Source organism: Gobio gobio (assembly GCF_949357685.1).
Source record: "Gobio gobio genome assembly, chromosome: 23".
NCBI classification, from domain to species: Eukaryota; Metazoa; Chordata; class Actinopteri; order Cypriniformes; family Gobionidae; genus Gobio; species Gobio gobio.
The window spans coordinates 30,520,873-30,544,504 of record NC_137119.1 but is presented as its reverse complement, the minus strand read 5'-3'; the positions used below and the strand labels follow the sequence as shown (position 1 = coordinate 30,544,504).

At 40.9% G+C, this 23,632-nt stretch overlaps 1 protein-coding gene across 7 annotated transcripts in view; it reads right to left on the bottom strand.

Annotated features, from left to right (window-relative positions):
- The window catches only part of dip2ca (disco-interacting protein 2 homolog Ca), a 155,469-nt gene that overhangs the window by 59,009 nt on the left and 72,828 nt on the right, over positions 1-23,632 (bottom strand). For all 7 annotated transcript variants that reach the window (XM_079806512.1, XM_079806514.1, XM_079806513.1 and 4 more), the window contains exon 2: positions 10,539-10,610. In XM_079806512.1, coding sequence (XP_079662638.1) covers positions 10,539-10,610 — 72 coding nt within the window. The remainder of the gene's footprint in view (positions 1-10,538; positions 10,611-23,632) is intronic.

Below are 23,632 nucleotides of genomic sequence, written 5' to 3'. Positions count from 1 at the left end.
CAAAATTCACTTTTATAAGGTGTTTGAACACTGATGTGTGTCCACAGTGTGTGAGAACAACCAGTCTATATTGGTAAAAATCCACTCACTCATTTTCTTTTTTATAATTCCCATAAATCAAAATCAGTCTCTACAAACGTGCTGATTCAAATTCCCCCCTACAATGATGTCATCGTAGGCACAAGCCCCGCCCACAGCTAGTGAAAATCTGCCCTACTAGCATAGACTCAGCCCTGAGGTTCATTTCTGTATACTCGCTGTAGCAGCTTGAGTTGTACGCTGCACCAAAAAGGCATTGCAAGTAGGGGTGTGACGAGATCTCGTGCCACGAGATCTCGCGAGACTAAACTGTGATGAGATTTCTAGTCAAGGTGAAAAGCTGTCTCGTGGCATAATCTATTTTTTTACAGTCTATGGTCATAATGTCATGAGGGAGTGTGAGGGTGAAGTTAGGATAGAATAGGCCAACACTACATTTACATTACGCATCCATTCTAGTTTTGCATTTTATATAAACTATTTAATTCAGGCGGATCGCTTCAATTCCATCAGTTTTGAGTCGTGCGCGCAGCACTGATCACGTGACGAGAGTGTTATAAGTGTGCGTTACATGTGTTAGTGAAGCGCTCGCATTGTACGAGTGTGTGTTACATGTTAGTGGACTCGACTGTGGTGAGTTTATATTTTAAAATGTGCGTTCGGCACCACCGCTCCCTATTCCCAGAGTACGCACGATCACGAAATTCAAAGTGAAAGTAAAAGCGGCCGCGCATTCAAACGCGATTTCAATACGTTACCGTTGTTTGAAAGCGGTTCCTTGAGGCACGCGAATATCTCCCAATATAAAATCTATCTCGTTGTAACCATCTCTTAGTTCTGTATCATGCTTGAAGATACAATTGGTCTCTATTTGCACTTTGAATATTGAGTACTTTGACTATGGTATTATGGTTATTGTTTGCACTTAATATCTATGATCAATTTGTGGGAAGGAGTTCAGTTAGGAGGTCAAAAGAAGCTCATGTGCAGTTCTAATGTCTGAAGAGACAATCATACAGGAAAGAAGCCAGTTGAGTTTTTGCCAAAACCTTTACAGTGCTTTAGTATTGTTGTCTTTAACTTCATATGATAATTCATAATTAATAATTCATACACTCCTCCTTGAACTGCCACCTTAACGTGGTGGAGGGGTTTGAGTACCCGAATGAACCTAGGAGCTATGTTGTCCGGGGCTATATGCCCCTGGTAGGGTCTCCCAAGGCAAACAGGTCCTAGGTGACGGGTCAGACTAAGAGCAGTTCAAAAAACCCTTATGATGACCAAAAAAAAGAGGACCGTGACGTCGCCCGGTACGGCGCAGCCGGGGCCCCACCCTGGAGCCAGGCCTGGGGTTGGGGCTCGTATGCGAGCGCCTGGTGGCCGGGCCTTCCCCCACGGGGTCCGGCCGGGCTCAGCCCAAAGGAGCGACGTGGGGACACCTTCCCGTGGGCCCACCACCCACAGGAGGGACCGTAAGGGGCCGGTGCAGAGAAGATCGGGCAGCAGTCGAAGGCAGGAGCCTAGACAACCCGATCCCTGGACACGGAAACTGGCTCTTGGGACATGGAATGTCACCTCACTGGCGGGGAAGGAGCCTGAGATTGTGCGTGAGGTTGAGAGGTTCCGACTAGAGATAGTCGGAATCACCTCTATGCACGGCTTGGGCTCTGGAACCACACTCCTCGAGAGAGGATGGACTCTTCACCACTCCGGAGTTGCCCATGGTGAGAGGGGGCGGACAGACCCGGCAGACCCAAACGTACTGTGAGGGTCTGCTGGGAACGTTTGGCCGAGTCTCCTGTCAGAGAGATCTTCAACTCCTACCTCCGGCAGAACTTCGACCGGATCCCGAGGGAGGCTGGAGATATTGAGTCCGAATGGACCATGTTCTCCACCTCCATTGTCGCTGCGGCCGCTCGGAGCTGTGGCCGTAAGGTCTCCGGTGCATGTCGAGGCGGCAATCCCCAAACCCGGTGGTGGACATCGGAAGTAAGGGATGCCGTCAAGCTGAAGAAGGAGTCCTATCGGGCCTGGTTGGCTTGTGGGACTCCTGAGGCAGCTGACATGTACCGGCAGGCTAAGCGGACTGCAGCCCGGGTGGTTGTGGAGGCAAAAACTCGGGCCTGGGAGGAGTTCGGTGAGGCCATGGAAAAGGACTATCGGCTGGCCTCGAAGAGATTCTGGCAAACCGTCCGGCGCCTCAGGAGGGGGAAGCAGTGCCCTACCAACGCTGTTTACAGTGGCGATGGGCGGCTGTTGACCTCAACTGGGGATGTCGTCGGACGGTGGAAGGAATACTTTGAGGATCTCCTCAATCCCGCCATCACGCCTTCCATTGAGGAAGCAGAGGCTGGGGGCTCAGAGGAGGACTCGTCCATCACCCAAGCTGAAGTCACCGAGGTGGTCAAGAAACTCCTCGGTGGCAAGGCACCGGGGGTGGATGAGATCCGCCCTGAGTACCTCAAGTCTCTGGATGTTGTGGGGCTGTCTTGGCTGACACGCCTCTGCAGCATCGCGTGGCGGTCGGGGACAGTGCCTCTGGGATGGCAGACCGGGGTGGTGGTCCCTCTTTTTAAGAAGGGGGACCGGAGGGTGTGTTCCAACTACAGGGGGATCACACTTCTCAGCCTCCCCGGGAAAGTCTATGCCAGGGTACTGGAGAGGAGAATACGGCCGATAGTAGAACCTCGGATTCAGGAGGAACAGTCTGGTTTTCGTCCCGGTCGTGGAACACTGGACCAGCTCTATACCCTCTACAGGGTGCTGGAGGGTTCATGGGAGTTTGCCCAACCAGTCCACATGTGTTTTGTGGATTTGGAGAAGGCATTCGACTGTGTCCCTCGCGGCATCCTGTGGAGGGTGCTCGGGGAGTATGGGGTCCGGGGTCCTTTGCTAAGGGCTGTCCGGTCCCTGTACGACCAAAGCAGGAGTTTGGTCCGCATGGCCAGCAGTAAGTCAGACTTGTTCCCGGTGCATGTTGGACTCCGGCAGGGCTGCCCTCTTTCGCCGGTTCTGTTCATAATTTTTATGGACAGAATTTCTAGGCGCAGCCAGGGGCCGGAGGGTGTCAGGTTTGGGGACCACGCGGTTTCGTCTCTGCTCTTTGCGGATGACGTTGTCGTGTTGGCCCCTTCTAACCAGGACCTTCAGCATGCATTGGGACGGTTTGCAGCCGAGTGTGAAGCGGCTGGGATGAGGATCAGCACCTCCAAATCCGAGGCCATGGTCCTCAGTCGGAAAAGGGTGGTTTGCCCTCTTCAGGTTGGTGGAGAGTTCCTGCCTCAAGTGGAGGAGTTCAAGTATCTAGGGGTCTAGTTCACGGGTGAGGGGAGGATGGAACGGGAGATTGACAGACGGATCGGTGCAGCTTCTGCAGTAATGCGGTCGATGTACCGGTCTGTCGTGGTGAAGAAAGAGCTAAGCCTTAAGGCGAAGCTCTCGATTTACCGGTCAATCTACGTTCCTACTCTCACCTATGGTCATGAGCTTTGGGTCATGACCGAAAGGACAAGATCCCGGATACAGGCGGCCGAAATGAGTTCTCCGCAGGGTGGCTGGGCGCTCCCTTAGAGATAGGGTGAGGAGCTCAGTCACTCGGGAGGAACTCGGAGTAGAGCCGCTGCTCCTCCACATCGAGAGGGGTCAGCTGAGGTGGCTCGGGCATCTGTTCCGGATGCCTCCTGAACGCCTTCCCGGGAAGGTGTTTCGGGCATGTCCAACCGGGAGGAGGCCCCGGGGAAGACCTAGGACACGCTGGAGGGACTATGTCTTCCGGCTGGCCTGGGAACGCCTCGGTGTACCCCCGGAAGAGCTAGAGGAAGTGTCTAGGGAGAGGGAAGTCTGGGCATCTCTGCTTAGACTGCTGCCCCCGCGACCCGGCCCTGGATAAAGCGGAAGAAGATGGATGGATGGATGGATGATAATTCATACTCAGGAAGTAGAACTGAAATGACATTCATTACAAGATGATGATGATCATTTCAAATACACTTGCAAACTATTTTTCAAGTCATGTATTTCATCATTGAGGATTTCTTAAAAATACTATGTAAAAATCTTGTCTCGTCTCGTTCTCGTGAACCCAATCTCGTATCTTGTCTCGTGAGATAAGTGTCTCATCACACCCCTAATTGCAAGTGTTGTGTTTTGGGATGTACCAATGCACATTAGAGTGCATAGAGTGACCCATCTGAGTCACTGAGGACATTGTGGTTACATTTATTTTTTGGAAGGAAATGTCCCCCAAAAAATCACTAAAGTCTTAAATATTTACAGCGATCAATTTGCGCCAGACTGTTTCAGAACTAGTGTCTTTTCGATGCTGGATTTTAAAAAAGGTTGATTCTAAAATATGTGTCACATGCATTTATTATGCACAGTGCAGTCAGATGACTGAACATATAAGGCTGAACACCGCTACTAATAGTTTCTGACATTTTCAGGTGAGTGAGATTTTGTTTTGTTGTTGCCGGTAGCTCTTGAAGCTCCGCCCTCTTCTTGGAAGTGGGCCGGCGGCAGCAGTTCATTTGCATTTAAAGGGACACACACAAAAACGGCGTGTTTTTCCTCACCCCCCCCCCCCCAAAAGTGAGAATTTTAACACGCTACAAAAAAAGATCTGTAGGGTATTTTGAGCTAAAACTTCACACACTGGGGACATCAGAGACTTGTTTTATATCTGGTAAAAAGGGGCATAATAGGTCCCGTATTATGACATATCTAAACTTTTTTCAATTCTGCAGAGCAGAGATTTTTTTTATTTTAAATCTGTAGAGCTTTCTGCAGAGTTCTGTCGCTGCAGATTCCATGTGGGCCATTTATAGACTTTCCATATTTGACAAAATGTCTATGCCAGTGCAGCCCTAATTGAGAATAGATAAAATATTTAATTCCAGGCACACACAGCAGTGATTGGTCCACAATGACTCATATATCAGTAGCTCTTGTGATGAGCCAGCTCTATTCTGTTCTGTTGTTCTTTGTTTTCTTGGATTCTGAGCGGAGAGCTTAGCACCACTCTGCTCCTCCTGGCAGATTTTAGGACACGTGAGACGGCCCAGGATGTGCACGCCGCATCAGCCAAGAGCACTGCGTGCAGGCCGGAGAAATCAATTTTAGCCCCGTGCTGACATAGCCGAAGACATCAGCCGGTGGATTTATTCATTCAATAAGGCAGAAGGTGAGACAGCAGGTTAAGTCAGAATCATACACCAGCTCATGCAGCGGAGGATGTGATTTTATGACTCAAGTACAGTGAAAACACAATGAGCCTTCCTCCTACTAAAAAGCCAAGGGTAACAGTCACCGATCAATACTGATTGGGTTAACGTCTAAGTACGCCTGTCATTTAGTCGAAGGCAGCGGCGGAAACAATCTCTGCTCTGTGCTGGTAACCTGATGCTCTTAAAAAAACTATGAGACACACACACACACACACACACACAATCAGGCTGGGCACTAAGGGAGGTGTCACTGTGCCACGTTCCCTTGCTCCACGACATGAACGACTGATCGTTAAACTAGTTCATGCCATCACGGGACTGTTAAATAACACGAGATCCCGTGGGAATGGAAGCATTGCGTTGAGTCTGGCGCATGCCGCTCTTCACGCCACGAAACATGCTTTGTGCCTGAGCATGATGTCATGTATTTTTTTTCACCGGGAGCCAGACTGGGAATATGCGGGCTGCCTGTTGCTATGGCAACAGAAGCCTTGCTAATCAACAATGCAGCCAGACATGCTGAGCACAAATCAGACCTTCAGAAGTTACATAAATTCTCACCAAACTCTAAAAACAGCACTAATTTTGCAAGTAAGTCTGGGTGATATAGCCAAAATAGAATATCTTAATATTTTTTTCAGCCATTTGTAGATATCTATCTTGATATGCATTTGCCTGCAAATTGCCTTCAAAAAGGTGACTTTAAAATACATAATTATGCCAATTATTTCTTGAAGGAGTTAAATAACGTCTTAAATGAACTTAAAGAGTTGTGAGAAAATGGGATGTGCTTGACAACAGCCTAATAAAACAGTTGCTGTGATGTCTGTCATTAAAGTTAATCATTTAATTTCTGCATATTGATCATATATGAAAGCCACAGGTTAATATAACATTTACTATAATGGGTTTAAGTACACTTAAATTAAAATTAATTTTTTAAAGCCTTTTAAATGTTGAAATTGATAGCTTTTAAGTCTACTGTAATGTTGAATGTCTATCATTAATCACGCGATTAATCGTGATTAATTACAGAAAAAAATTGTGATTAATTAATTAGTTTTAATCGATTGACAGCACTAATATTTTTGCAAAAACACACATTTTTACACACACAAAGAGTTCCATGATCATTTCTGAGAGATGTAGCAAACTAATTTTGAATCGATTTGAACGGATTCATGGAACACGCTTATACTCATAAGTTATAAAGCAAGGAGAAATTATGAAACTAGTCTAAATATATTGTGAATATTGTCTGGGATAGCTAAAATAAAGAATAAATCATCTCATGGGGGGAGGGGCAGTTATTCTTAAAACGTTCTTCAACACCAAGCAATTACTTTACCTAGCTCTTCCTTTTAATGATGGAGACGCACTTTTAAAGACTAATGCCATCTGAAGCTGGAGACACTCTGCGTTTTATCAATAGTCTAAATGCAAAGTATTTAAGTGCACTTAAAAGGGTGACTGGGTTGATCAACTGAGGAACCATGTATTGAAAAGCAACACTGAACTATTGATTTCTTTCCCAGTAATATTCATAAGAGGAGGTTGTTTAAGTTCAATGAAATGAGAGGGGGAAAAAAGTTCTAAGCACCTTTTATGAAGCTCTTGAGAAGAGCTTAGAGGTGCTTCTTAATTCTGGTGCCTACGGTAACTTATCAGCTCATTTTAAAGCAGCACTGAAGAACAAGCGGGCAAATAGACTGATTAAGTCTGGAGCCGGACCGGGTTATGGATGGCCTCGCTTTCCAAATAAGATTTTCACAGAAGTAAAAAGACTAAATAGAGCCGTTGGAACTTCAGACTTTAAGGCGACATCTACACTTTCAACCGATTCAGATTTTCTTTTCACCTTTATCTGGCAAAGATTGAATCTTCTTCCAATTTTTCCACATTTGATTTGGACCACTTTCAAATGCGTTTCTAAATCGGATATCTGATCATGTGACCTACATCTAAACCCTCATATTATTACTTAGGGTTAGAGAAGTGAACAAACCTCTAACTTTAAGCGCTACGGACATAAATGATACTTCAAACCATCCTCTAAGAAAACACATTTTTGCCTGTCAGATGATAAAATGGGCAATTAAATCCCATATGCCTGTTCTAAAGTTGGAAACGATCCATATGTACTGTATGTGTGCAACTGGGTGAAACGATACACCAATGCCATGGTTCGGTTCACATCACGGTTTTGGAGCAGCGGTTCAGTTGCAGGGTTCATGGCAGGGCACCAGCAATAACAACACTAGATTCACTTTTAACTTAATAACAACAACAACAACAACAACAACAACAACAACTATTTAACTCATTAACTTTATCTTTATAACTTGGCTTCATGTTTTATTTAGAGTAGTTAGCATACCTGAGTAAACTAAAATGAAATAAATGTAGATAAACTGGTTTATCTACTCATTTTATCATTCATTTAAAATGTTCAATTTTAAGTTTAAGTTCTTCAAAAACACCATCATGTCCACATTCTCAGGTGAGAGACTAGCTCTCTGTGCTATAACAATGTTCCCTATATATATATATATATATATATATATATATATATATATATATATATATATATATATATATATATATATATATATATATATATATATATATATATATATATATATATATATATATAATTACACACACGACAAGTAATGTCCCACTTTAGCCTCCTTAAACACATAAATTGTATGAATATAACTAATACTGATGAATAAATAGGCCTATAAGGTAAAGCTATTAAATAGCAGTTTTTGTTAAAACGATAAAGTAGCCACCACACTAATTTAAAAATATACAAAATAACAAAGTGAAAAAGTGGCATATTGGGGTTATGGAAACAACAGTTGCTATGGTGAATACACAATACCAACATAAACTGTTAATGAAACATGAAAACTGCTCCTGATGTACAGAATGAACATCATACCTGCATACAAATCCTTCCCAGCTAACACACGGTGTACCGGTTACGTGATTTATTGGTACTTTACTTTTATTTCATGACTTACGAATTGACAATGAAACGTTGCATGATTGTAGTTAGTGCTGGGCGGTATGACCAAAAATGTAAATCACTGTATTTTTTTAAATTACATCGGTTTCACGGTTTATGACGGTATTTTTCCCCCTATGCATGACCGGGTGTTAACCACATTTTCTACTGATTGAGAGGAAATACTGCAGTAGATTGACTAGAATGCCTTATTTTACTGTCATGACGGGTGAATATTGTAGAAAAATTCCACACTAGAGTTAATACAGGTTTGCAAAGCCCCACAAAATAATGCTATGGAGAGACCACCAATAAAACACAGACCTGCAACACACTCATTACAGGCACATGAATATTAAAATATAACCACAGAGAGAGAAAAAACAGAGTTGAGGGCACCGTAAGCATTTAAAAAATCTTATCTTGTTGTTATAAAAATCCTTTATAACAACAAGCCAAAACGAGGGAGAAACGCGGATATTTGGAATACACTCTCTGAACAAATGACATCAGTTTAACACAGAAAGAATAAAGCAGTTACTTTGTTGCCCATTCTTCTTTGAATTGTCAGTTTATTTATTAACTTCCATCATTGATTGTCTTTTGTATAGCAGAATAATCCATCGTGTCATCGCGGTCGTGATCAGACGTAGCCTATGGTTGTATCAGTGTAGCCAAATCAGTGCACATATCATTTGAAGAAGACGTGATGAAATATGTGCGCATACACGCTTCGGGTTCACGTTTAAAGCACTATAGTATATGAAATATGTCCATAAAAAACTTAAACGCGCTCGCTCCGGTCTATATCTGATATATGATCCATGTGGTGAGCGCTGTTAATCTCATCGCGGCGCTCCGCGCAAAAAACGCTCTTGAGCGCGCGCGCCTCGTGTAGTTTGAATTCTCCACTGTAATCAAGGGCTGAATCCGAAATCGCCCATTATAACCTCAAATAGGGCATTATTTGTATGGGACAGCGCTTTGTAGTGGTGTCCGAAACCACAGTGGATGTTATTGAATGCACTCATTCAATCCCACATCGCACCGCAATAACAAGTGTACAGCCGATGTACACACAACGGTTGTCCGACTTCACGCACTCGTTTTCATTCACTCCTTCAAATAAAGTGATAACGTAGGGAATAGTGAATGAGGGTATAGGGGGCGATCTCAGATTCAGCCATAGGCTGTAATGCGATCTCAGCTGTGCTCTGACTGCTCTCACTAGTAGGCTACAGTGCAACAGTGAAATGCGTCCCCCCTCAAACAATGACGCGCTGCGCCACGTTCCGAACGTTGTTTAAGCGACATATACCGGTATTGCGGTATCATCAAAATTCATATCATAACAAAAATAAATACCGGTATTCGGTATGAACTGGTATACCGCCCAGCACTAATTGTAGTTTCTCTTGTGCTTTATATGAAGGGATAAAACGTAACAGCGTGTGCCGACCGCATGCACGCGTGTAATTAAAGAGTGTAAAATATAACGGCTGACAGGACATGAAAGAAAGAAAATTTAAGGTGAGAGAGACTTTTTGTTTCGTAACAAGCCACGAAAATGACACCGACATAGCCTTACAACATATCATCTGACCACAGATACTGAATCAGGACAACACGTTTTTCTCAGGCACTCCGTGACCAAGGAAACTGGCTCTCTTTGTCCTTCCACCATGCAATTTGAGCGATTACCCAAGTCACGTGACATGCACTTGGAAGACACAAGTTAGTGCATATTTAGTAAATATTATTATTATAATAATGTTTAGTAAAAATACAGCTCTTATTAGTTGTTCAAAGTGTACTAATTACTATTTAATAAAATGTCAAGGAAGAAAAATTTGTTTTGTGGCATAAGATAACGGGGCGCGTTTGGTTCGACATGAGAGTATCGCGGTTCGTACCGTGGGTGGTGTATCGCGGTTTTTCGGTTCTGTTTGAATATCGTTACACCTCTTGTGCAACTGCATAGTGATGCGGCCTAGGATGCCCAACAAAAGTCATTGCTTGTTTATGTACGAGAGAACAACTGTGAAATCCATCTGCTGAGATATTAAAGCTTAGAATATTAGACCACAGGAAACCGATTCCCATTGCAATTTTTAGGATCTCTTTAAATTAGAGAAAGAGAGGCAAGCCCATCTGCTGTAGAAAAGCTGGTTCAGTCAGCTGTTTAAACCTGTGCAAATGCAAGTCTGTGGGTACAAACGCATTCTGTGACCCTCTAAATGTGAGGTGAGGGTTGGGGCTCTTACCTGGAGGATGTGGCAGATACGCTCCGAGCAGTTTTGACCTCTTCTTCTCGTATCCTTTCTGAGTGATGTCACCTGCAAGAGAAAGGGAGCATCACAAAATGTGCAAACAATGTTCATAAATGTAAAAAATGAATAAATCACAATCGCCTCTTGGCTTAAGCAGATTGTAACACTAAACCAACACCACACCTCTTCTTTCATTCAGGATATCTATTTTTGGTTTGGAAAATATAGCATGATTTTAATGGATAGGTAAGGTGTTTATGGGCAGATCTTTGAGGAAACCATCCGGATGGTGTGGGTGACAGAGAGCACACCCAGCAATGATTAATGTAACAAGGTTTTGTGACTTGTCACAAAGCATTAGGCGACTGGGCCGTCACATTTGCGTGGAAATTAAGAAAAGATCTGGTGCATAACGAGAGAGCGACGGAGACTCGACAAGTGACAGAATAACTAAATGAGAGCACAACGACAAATCAATAGTTCTGTAACAAAACCTAGCGAGCTGCCTTGTTGTCTACCTTTTTTAAGTTAGAATAAAAACAAAATAAATTATTTCAGACTATTAACTTCTGCGTAGCACGGATGTCACCTGCAATAGGTATTCTCTGGCTCCTGCTAATCACATCCACATGTTTTTTTCTTGTCCAAAGTTGGAACATTTTTGGCATTCCTTTTTTGATACTTTTTCTATTATTTCTCTCAAACCATGTCCTCTGATTGCTATCTTTGGTGTCCCAGTGGTTCTGGATGAATATACAAAAATGTATGGTCATTTTCTAGCCATTGCCTCACTGACAGCTCCCAGACAAATTTTATTGCACTGGAAGTCTTCTAAATCTCCTCCCACTTTCTCGTGGTTAGAAGATTTGATGTCTTTTCTATTGAAAAGAGGTTCTACTGACAAATTTGATAAAAACTGGGATCCTCTATTTAATTTCATCAAGAATACAGCACTTATCTTTAATGATTTGTAATATGTATTTTTTAATTAACTTATGGATACATCTCTTCATTCTTTTGTTTCATATTTTTATGTATAATTGTCTAGATGCAGGATTGATGTGGGTGTTTTTTCTTTTTATTTGTAAATGTTTGTGTCCAAAATGTTTGTGTTATAGATGTATTAATATTGCTGTGTATATTCCAATAATAACAAAAAAATACTTTGTGGCTTTTGCCCCATTCTGGTAAAATACCCACCTTGCCACCCCATACAAAATAAACCACTTTTATGATTTATTCTCACTCACACACACACACACACACACACACACACACACACAAAACACAAATATCACAAAAATTGCACTCCTCACATGCAGCGCACACAAATTTTTCCAATGCAGTTTGATGTTAGCATGGTGCTATGCTAACAATGCAAAACTAATACGCATTTATTTGAAATATTTTATAACAATATAACATTTTTTACTGTCACTTTTAATCAAGTTAATGCATCCTAGCCGAATAAAAGTACTAATGCTGCGTCCCAATTCGCATACTCCGTACTAAATAGTATTCGAAAAAAGAATTAGTATGTCCCAAATCTTAGAATGTTGAAAAAAGTATTCCAAAGATTCCCGGATGGTTTACTATTTCCGGTCAGAATCCGAAGTGCAGATCGATGCGCACTCTAACGGCTGATATTGCCCACAACCCATTGCGAGATGGACGAGGATTCGATTAGAACTACAAACGCGGATAAAAAGTGTTTAAAAAACTACAAACATGACGGTTACGCGAGTCTGACGGTTAAGTGGAGAGGATTAGATAAAGTGGTTTGAGTGAGCAATTATCAGTATTTAACCTGACGAAAAGATATTTATTCAATATTATCCACATTATATTTCTCCTTCAGCAGCATTGAGAACTTTTGTAATGATACGTTTGGCCATGATACGAGAGGAGTCTCTGCATTAAAGACCCACGAAAGGCAGATCAACGAGCAACTACATTTCTCTCCGATACGGTAGGAAATTAAATTGAAAGTGGAGGATTTTAACTGTGACGATGATTGACAGGGCAGTTTAAACGGTGACGGGACGCACGTAACAGAGTCCGTTAAAGATGACGAAGTAGTATGTCCCAAAGCTTGCATACTCTTCTGCTACACACTCAAAAGTATGTACTTTTTCTTCACAAAAAGAGTACATACTTTTAGGACGTAGTATAAGTAGGCGAATTGGGACGCAGCCTAACATTTTTTCTTACTGACTGAGCTATGCATTCTGGGATTGCATTCTCAATGAAGGATACATTCAAACTCATTTTTTTGAATTATAATAAGGCCAAGATATCTTAAAAGGCAACATCATGCTGCCTACCTTTTGGATCCACTTTTAAAACATGATGCCTTAAAATACAGTCTAGGTAGGCAGCTCAGTATGTTTTGGAACAAAGCTAATCCCATTCTCCTCACCCTTGATTCCAACAAAATTATGTCTCCGCACACTCTACGCTGATGTGATCTAGTGACCGTCCACTGTTTGGATCGTTGGAAGGACAGGAAATAGTGAGAGTGTAGGCTGTTTTTCCCTGATGACCTCTTTAACAGCCCAATAAAAATGGCTGGAGGCTAAAGGCTTGATGAGGAGGAGGATGAAGCGGGCTTTGGGATGAAAGAAAAGCAGAAGAAGAAAAGGAAAAGGTTTTTTTAAACAGAGACTGGATGATTCATTTCTTCACACCCACTTGCCGCCAATCAAAACGCCTTATGTGGTGGGTTCTGCTCAGGAGATTCATACCATTGCCTGTCCTTATCTCGCTTACTTATTCTTTGCTTCACACACACACACACACACACACACACACGCTTCTCTCTTCCTCTCATCGTCTAATTCTCTCCTTGTCCTTCCCTGAGGGACAAGTCCCTCATAAATTTTGACACCTCTGCCTAAGTCTGTAACCATTAAAAGCAAGAAAAAACGAGAGTGCAGCAGCCTCTGTCGTGAAGAGAGTGGAAACGAGGGCGCTAGGAATGACAGGCGGCTACCGGACAGTTATCCTCCAGGTGTGTGACACGCCGCCGTTTAATCCGCTGGGGGTGTGACGTTGGCAACATATTTCGCGTACTTGGCAGCTGAAACCGATAAACATGTTGTACGAAACAAAGAGCAGCTGTCAGACTTGTTGCGTATGCTGCCATCTCATATTTTCAGAAAAATTATACAGATGTACAAACAAAATCAAGAGATGTATGGAAGATAACATTTTACTAATTAGTGGTGCTTTCACTAGCAACCACTATTATTATTGCTCATTGCCACAGAGGATTTGAACAAACCTGCATGTGCTACGACATGTGTTAGAGGAACTTTTAGTTGTTCTCCACAAGCAATATGATCTGCAGAAAGAGTGGTATGTACTTCAATGTTTCTGCTGACAGATTTATATGACATCGAACTCCTGTGAGTAACATCACACACCTTCAAAAGACAACAATCATCTCACTTAGTCCAAGACGACAGGAAGCGGCCAAGATTAACCACACTGTACATCGACAGGAGAGACAGACATAATGTTCATCTAATTGAGTTAAAAAGCACAGCAATCAAAACATCTTTGCACAGGCATCAATGCAAATTACTGGAGGTAGCCGCATGCCTCCTTTACATTAGCAGAAATCCGGCACAGTTTAAGATTCTCTAAATATTTAGTTGCAAATGCTTTAAAAAAGCAAATGGAAAAGGATGTAAGCAAAGTTTTGGGATGCCTCCCTTTACATGCACATGAACTTTAATGACATCCCATTCTTAACCCGTATGGTTTAATATGGAGTTGGCCCACCCTTTGCAGCTATAACAGCTTCAACTCTTCTGGGAAGGCTTTCCACAAGGTTTAGGAGTGTGTTTATGGGAATTTTTGACCATTCTTCCAGAAGAGCATTTGTGAGGTCAGGCACTGATGTTGGACGAGAAGGATTGGCTCGTAGTCTCTGCTCTAATTCATCCCAAAGGTGTTCTATCGGGTTAAGGTCAGGACTCTGTGCAGGCTTTTTGTTTTGGTGAAAACACTAATGTGCCTAATAATTTTGCACAATAGTGTATATGATTTTTTTTTTTATACAGAATTCAGTATGGGATTTGAGTTATTCATAGATTAAATAGGCTATTTCAAATGGATCGCTTATATAGACTGTTTTTTGACTGTCTTCTGGGGGTTTGTTAAAACTAGTTAACCATTTGGTTACAAAATTTCAGTTAAAAGGGTACATAACACACAGTTTCTGGCAATCTCATGTTAATCTTCTTGAGTACCTATAGAGTCATATTGCATCCTTCATATCTCCGAGGAGTCTTAGTTTTATCATATTTATAAAAGATTAAAACCAATTCTTTTCAAAAACAGCCGAACTCTGTTGGTGGAGACGTGCAGTGGGCAGAGCTAAAGAGTCACAAGCACACACACACACACACACACACACACACACACACACACACTACATCATGGCAATATCCATGGACAACATTCGATTCACCATACGTTCGTATTGTTTACAATTACAATATATGCATGTACTTCCACAAACGTCTAGCGTGACCTTTCCGACGTAATTGCGCAATCCGTGGCAGGTCGCAGCGCAAGATGAGCAATTTAGGTTAAAAAGTATATTTTTATACATATACAAAGTATTATTTTTTTGTTGAAAATGACAGCTCGTTTCACTACATAAGATCTTATTCCTCGTCTGGGATCGTGCAGAGCCTCTGAAACTGCATTGATTTGGACCTTCAACATTTTGGTTGCCATGGAAGTCTATGATGTGGAGAAAAATCCTGGAATGTTTTCCTCAAAAACTTAATTTCTTTTCAACTGAAGAAAGAAAGACATGAACATCTTGGATGAGAAGGGGGTGAGTAAAATATCAGGAAATTTTCATTTTGAAGTGAACTAATCCTTTAAAGACGTCGTTACAAAGTCCATCTCACTACAGTGGTTCTAAAATAACTTTATAAAGGGACGAGAATAGTTTTTGTGCGCAAAAAAACCCCTAAATAACGACTTATATAGTGATGACCGATTTCAAAGCACAGCATCATGAATAGGGTTGGGCATCGAGAACCGGTTCCAACTTGGAACCGTTTAAAAAATAACGATGCCATTGGAATCGTTTAGAAATTTTGTTTTCGATTCCGATCATCGGTTCCAAACGCGCAAGTTTTCGGAAGTGCTTGCCGCGCCCGTTTGTTCTGTTGCAGCCATGGAGCACGGTAAGCGGCGCTCAAAAGTGTGGCTTTATTTTACTTTAAAAAAAAAGCCTGGGTCGGCACAGTGCAACACATATGACAAACTTATTTCTTGCACGGGAGGATGCACTACAAATATGTGATGTATAAATTAACGAGTGTAGCGTGTTTGAAATGCTGCGCAGGTCTGTCCTCCTCGGGCAACCCTGCGCTAACCAACGTTATTAAAGGGATAGTTCATCCTGAAATGAAAATAAAGCCTTCTTTTACTTACCCTGATGTTGTCCCAGTGCCCTATGTCCTATGACATTTAAAATACTGTTCCTGCACGCGCTCCTTCCTATTATGGCAGTGAATGGCAATCAGCTAAAACATTACAAAAAATAAACAAATATATCACGCAACGATACAGGGAGACGCGCGCCATATGGAAAGTGTTCAGGGGGCACACTATAAGGTTTTGCGAGAAAGAAACCGTATTATTCAGTCAAAACACTGAGCTCGGCCGTTATTCTGAGCGCACTCCTCTGTGTACACTATGAGCTGTCAGCAGCCGCCGGCGCTCATGCCTACTATAATAACTCGCACTCGTCATTGCACCCAGGATAAGCACACACACACACACACGCACGCACCATTGTGAGAAATCATGCTCAATAGAAAAAAAAACGCGATTCTCGTCTTTTCTATAACGTATATGATAAGAAATAATACTAATAATATAACCTCCTTAAGTGAATATTGTGTACCGGTTGTCATGACAATATTGCACGAGGCTACTGCGGCTTGGAGTGCGCACACACAGGAACACGCGCCTTTGAACAACAGCTGGGTGAGTAAAAGATGGCTTTATTTTCATTTCAATGTGAACTAACATTATCCCACCTCGTCATAATCAGGTAAGTGATTGTAGTGTAATAACAAAGCCTTTGACCAAATTGCGAATTGTGGTGAACAGCAACGTTACTGAAATTATTTTTCCCCCTCGTAGATAAATGTAGCTATACGCAAATTGCCGACGCTAGTAGCAGTCCTAATATGACTGCTAATGCTGTTGTTAAACCGGGACTCGGTGTGAAACTCCATTCACCTTTGCAGCAAAGCAAGTGAAAATGCCAGTGGAGAAAGTCCCAAAACTAAAACTCATTATTGAATTAAAATAAAATTTTCCTCTGTGAAATGAGCCTGTGACATGTTGTGAATCCACCCCTCAAAGAATCGGAATCGAGAATCGAAAAGAACCGTAATCGAAACTAAGAATCGGAATCGGAATCAGAATCGTTCAAATCAAAACGATGCCCAACCCTAATCATGAAGCTTCGAAGTGTTACGAATCAGTGAGTCGATTCAGCGGTTTGGATCGCCAAAGTCACGTGATTTCAGCAGTTTGTCAGTTTGACACACGATCCGAATCATCATTCGGCTCACTGATTCATAACGCTTCGAAGCTTCATGACGCTGTGTTTTGAAATCGGTCATCACTATATAAGTCGTTATTTAGGGTTTTTTTGCGCACAAAAACTATTCTCGTCGCTTCATAAAGTTATTGTAGAACCAATGTAGTGAGACTTTGTAACGACGTCTTTAGTACCTTTTATGGGTCTTGAGAGTGTAAAGTGCATTGTGCCAGTGGAGGCCTTTCTGAGCCATCGGATTTCAACTAAAATATCTTCATTTGTGTTCCGAAAATGAACGGAGGTCTTACGGGTGTCAAACGTTGGGTGAACTAACCCTTTAACATTGCATTAAAATCCTAATATTTACAATGTTGCTTAATTTTATTATATAACAGCTCCATCATCATCAATGTTCAATATATTATCCAGCTCTATGTAAGACTTATTCTTGATAATATCATCATTATAGACAGGAATGGGATCTGATTGTAAATCAACCCTTCTGAAATTCCTTCAGAACAGACTCTGAGCTGAATGTAAAACAGTCCCGTGCTGCAGGCCGGGCTCCAGGAGATCAGATTACCCCACGTGTTTCTGGATGATCTTACATCTGGATGTGACTACATTGGGAAAAAAACCTACAGTATATGAATCTCTTCTCAGCTGAAAAACACTGAGCGAGCCTATGCTAACATGATGGTATCTTAAGCAAACACATGTAACAAAATGTCTTTGTTTCACTCAGGAATAAGTTTTACATTACAATTCTTTGTTTTCCACGAGTGCACAGTGTAATTACATGTTACAGGTGGTGGAGTTTATGGCTCACAGAATACAGGAAACCATCCTTTTGCCTCTTCCACAACATAAACGTCTTAATAATGGGCTTCGGTGGAAAGAATCTGCCTCTATGGAAATCGCAACCTCACAAGCAAAAATTCTCTTCTATTTATCTAAGAGGATTACAAGCTCTGAGAATATTTACAAGTCATTCATGGGCCTTTCTCGTGCCTAAAAGAACACAAGCAATGCTAGGGTCTAGTGTTATAGCATTACACCAAAGCTGACAGAGCTTTTGCATCGATTTGTATAATATAACCCATCTGTAGGTTTTTCAACTGTGCACTGCGAGGAATATGATGTCACAGGGCTGTGTTCCAAAAAGACAGGATATTGTGATGTCATTGGTTTCCTGTTTGGTGTGAGGGAGTATTCCACAGGGATCTAATCAGGCAAAAGGCCGAGTCGTCAGATGTGCTGGATAATCTACCTGTGTTTGTGGGAGTGTGACTGTGAAGGGTAAAATATACAGTAAATGCACCGTTCTCAAAACTTTTTTTGAAACTTTAAGGGTTAGTTCACCCCAAAATAATGAAAATTATCCCATAATTTACTCACCCTCAAGCCATCCTAGGTTTATGATTTTCTTCTTTCAGCCAAACACAATCAGAGTTATATATATAAAAAAAATATCCTGGCTCTTCCAATCTTTATAATGGGAGTCAATAGTAACTGAAATTTTGAAGCCAAAAAAAGCACATCTATCTATCATAAAAGTAATCCATACAATCCCCAGGGGGTTGATAAAGCGAAGTGATGTGTTTTTGTAAGAAAAATATGCATATTTACAACTTAAACTATAAACTAGAATCACTGACATTTGTTTTAAAGATAGCACATTTTTAAGCAAAACGTTTCACATTAAGTTGTGTTTAAGTGATACATTAATATAAGGTTTAATTTTAAGAAGTAAAAAACTATTTTGGTAGGAAAAATACTCAAAAAATACCTCATACTAAAAATCATACTGCAAAAATAGCTCAGGAAAGTTGAATTCATTTTGGAATGATATTTTGTTATCTCAGTGAGTTTTAAATTTGATTTAACTAGGGAGGGATGCACAGATATTAAAACACTGGTCAATACTGTTAAGTCAAAAATTATTTTCGACTTGGCCCATAAATGATAAATCTAAATAAGTCAGTATGGCCCATTACTGATAAATGGTCTATTAAAATTAGAATATTAAAAATGTAAGTATTAAAATGCTATTTTGTCTAAATACATTCAAAATAAAACACAAAAGAATATCAAAAATGCAACAAATTAATTTCAAAACATTCGGAAGGTGGTCTGGCGGTAGCTAGATATTTTACTTTATAACGTTTTAAATATGTATATTTTTCTTACTCAAACTCAATGCAATGTCAGGATATTTATTAATATAATTCTGATTGTGTTTATCAGAAAGAAGAATGTCATATACACCTGGGATGGCTTGAGGGTGAGTAAATTTTAAAGAGAACTAATCCTTTAACAGTGTTATTAAATGTTAGTAAAGATTCATTTGAACCAAGTGAGCGTTAGATGATGGCAAGGGAAATCAAAATGTAAAAATAGGTTAAATGGACACATTATTAAAATATATATTTTTTAAAAAGATAAAAAGTGTGCACATTTTTTTTCAGCACATCAAGCCCAAACTCCTTGACCTTCCTAAATGACATCACTCCTTATATTTACACATCAACTGCATCGTTCACCCGCACACATCCCATGATGCATTTCAAAAAGTAACAATGAGCTATGTATTTTAGCCCTGGACAGCTGAACACGGATCAAATTACTAAACAAAAGGTTGCGCCTGAAGGGCTAACTGCTATTTCTGACAGTTAAAACCGTTGTCTGATGTGGAAACAACGCAGTCAACATGTTTTTCTTTTGCCTGTATATCCTCATGGGAGGGGGTATATCAGAAAACTGCTGAGGCATGGTCTCCTCAGCGCTCTGGTAATGAACCTCCCCATCAATGAGAGTTTTACTCAACTGACACAGACCTCTCAAATAAAACAAAAACACATGAAAAATTCACATTCATGAAGGCCAGTCGAATCTTTGAAATTCATGCAAGGCCACGTATTCGGGACATGTAAAAGCCTCATTGCTCGGTGGCAGAGAAGGTACATTAGCGCTCAGCCTTGCCCTGGTAACTCGATGAATAAACCATAGTTAAATTGAAATATGTCTTTCCCCAGAGGAAGTACTCTTCCCTTGACCCCTTTGTAGAAGCTCAGCGATAAGGCCGCAAACATTGTAAAAGCGAGAGAGAGGTGTCAATATCAACAAGCACTGCAAACACAATTTTTTTTTTAAAAAGATAACAGGAAGCACTGCACATTGACAGGAAAGGCCGATCTGGATGGTTTCAGTTGCGATAGACCTTATCTGATCAGATACATCAAAACTGTTTTCCCCACGCAATCATCCAGAGGATACAACAAATATCAGACCATAAACGCTGAGAGACTGAGGTTTTTTGATTGTATTAAGAGGAATTGGCTCATAAAACTGTGTTTATTGAGGTATAATTTTCACAATGATAAACGCATCACTCCTTAAGGTGATGGAGCACTTGTAGTCATGGGAGATCAGGTAACTATAGCGACTGTAAGAGAAAGCGAGAGTCAGCAAACACCAGAGTGATAATTCTCCATTAGTCTCAAAGAATATTGAATCCACCGAGGCCTTAGCGAAAGCTCATGCAAGACTTGTTTTCTGGAACACGTCTTCATTCATTCATCTAAATGTTAACGGAGGAGATTGAACCAACACGATTTCATGCCGCAGTTCAGTGGAGCAGTAACGTGATCCTCTGATATTCATTATATAAAGAGGAACAGGTTGTCGTTTAACTTTATAATTTCCTTGTGCTGTGACAAGACTGAAAACTCTGGATTTGAGTAAAATCTCATACTCTACACACTGTTCACACTAAGCAGTGATGGCGGTGTTCATTTGGGTGACAAACGTTTGAATCTTGCCTGTGTGCAAGTCAGTGGAATAGAAAGTGGAAGTTATTATATTGCAAAGTAGAGATGCATTGAAATAAATATGTTGGCCGATAGGGCTGCACGATATATCGGCTTACAATAACGGAATGATTTTAATACTTCAAAAGATTACAAAAACTCTAAGCATTAGGTCGACACAGACAGCAGCGGAGAATAGACTAGACATGTGACTGTTACATACGTGTGACATGCTTAATATTATTAGGTTCCAAAGCGAAGAAGGACCTACTCACACGCACAGGAATCCGCCTCTCGGAGAGCACGTAATCCCGATTTCAGTTCTCTTCCGCAGTTTATACAGCCAAACACACACAAAATTATGTCAAAATGCCCATGTTGGCGAGAGTTCACGTAAACACAGTTGGTTATGTCTATATTGGATGTCTATATTGGATACGTGCAGTTCTTAAAGTGACAGCAGCCTAATCCTGCACAATGTTAATCAAACAACAAAAGACTTTTGCAGCTTAAAGGGGTCATATAATGCCATTTTGTACAAGTTAATATGATTCTTTAGTGTCCAAATGAAAAGTTTGTAATATACTTTAATTAAAAATTCTCATTAGTATTGTAAGAAAACACTATTTTACCTGGTCAAAAACAGCTCTGTTTTCAGCAAGCCATTTCAGTGCATGTGACTTTCGTACGACCGTGTGAGGTCACATGGTCAGACGGCTCGATTTGAGACAGGGAAAACGTATAAGGAGATTTTTTTTTAAAAAACAGAGGATGGATTTTTATCATTATAGGATGGTTGTGTACAGGCACTGCCAACACACATTTCCGTACAATCAACTTGTAAAAGTGCATGTACCATTATATGACCCCTTTAAATAAGAATCAATGTGTTTTTAATTCATACAGTGAAGACTACGCTGTTTTTTATTTTTACATTTGATTATTCAATTACTGTTGTTAAATAAACCTAATGTAGGCCTACCTGAAACCGTGCCTGGTTGTTGAAACCACGCCCGCCTAGCTCGAACATAATGGCAATCCACCTCTCACTCAAGTGGCCACACCCTTAATTATGCAGAACTTTAAGGCTTAATATAATTTAAACGGATGAGTTGTAAAAAAAATCACCCCCTCACAGTTCTCATGAAGGGCAAAATTAGCTGTATAGACCAAAACCACTTTTTGTACCAGGCTGTATTTGTATTTTTCTGCTGTAAAGTTGGGCATTTTAACATGGAGCTCAATGAGATTCTGCTCCCTTTTGGAGCCTGTCTCTAGCGACCAGTCGATGAATTGCAGTTTAAGTCACTTTCGTGGCTTCAAGAGAGACCGCTGGAGGTTGCTGCTAGGTTACACTGACGTTAAAATGACACTTACTTTCAACGCAACACGGTAAAACTGCTGTTCACTTAGCAGTTGTAGGGATGCTTTTATCTCTTAAAAAATAGAATATGAAACATGCAAGTTAGTTATACTATTTTCAACTAATTTACATCTATTTTACACAATTTAAGAGTCAATCGCATATCGCATTTTTCATCAATAACATGCAGCCATATTGGCTGATATGGCTGACAACCAATAAATGGCTGATGCTAAAATGCTATACTATTTGTAATACTACACATTTTTTGCCATACGGTACATTATGTTTAACACTTTATCACTATATAATTACTATAATGTCCCATATAAAAAATTTTTTTTTTTACTTTGGAATAATGAATCAGACCAGAACCCCACATTAAGAAAATTAAATAAGGTCAATTTCATGACTCAAAGTTCCCATGCATATGGAACAGGTACTATCACCACATTGATGACCTAAAGAGAATTGCTAATCACTGAAAGTGAGTGCTGATGGAAACCCTTTTGTCCACTTGACTAATAAAGACAGTGCTTGATTAGTCCTGCCGCTGGACAACCTGATGCTCTGGTGAGTAATTTGCTGGCTTTGGAACGGAGGCAGATGAAATAACAATCAGTCCCAGTGCACTGTTGGAGCTCTGAGCACAGATGTGGCAGGGGGAAAAAAAAGACCAATAGACTTACCACGTCCCACATGCCAGACTCTTTCAAACGTGCTCCTAAATGTACCGTATGTGAAAATTAAAAATTGAATAACAGATTAGTGGGAGTAAGTGGGTCCAATTCAATTAAACACCCTAAAATCCACTGCTTTTCAAAAACATCAAAAGCCCTCATATTTAGGCTCTACAAAAGCTGGAGATTTGCATATTACACTTACGATACTTTGAAAAGAAGTGGTTTTGGCTGGATCCGCAAGCCATTTGTGGGTCAATAAAGTGGTCTGGCTCTGTGTAAAGCTCTTTTAAATCTGGGTCCACTGAGTCAATCTACTACAGCATAAATCCACAGCCTAAATCTCGTACTCTGCATACTTTACCATTCAGCTCAGTATCAGAGCTTAACACTCAGCTCAGGGTCAAAGAGAAGAACTTAGCTTAGAACCAGACTCGAAGGTAGACTCTTATTTGAATACTCCAGCCTTACCCCGAGATGATTATTAGAGTCTGATTAGAAGCTAAGGACTTCTTCTCTGACCCTGAGCTGCAAATCAACCCAAGATCAAGATGGTATTCTGTACTAAATCAACCCCGATTAGACTATTAATAATCGACTCAGAGAGTCAGGATGCACTGATATAAAAATTTTGGACAGTAATAATTTGCATG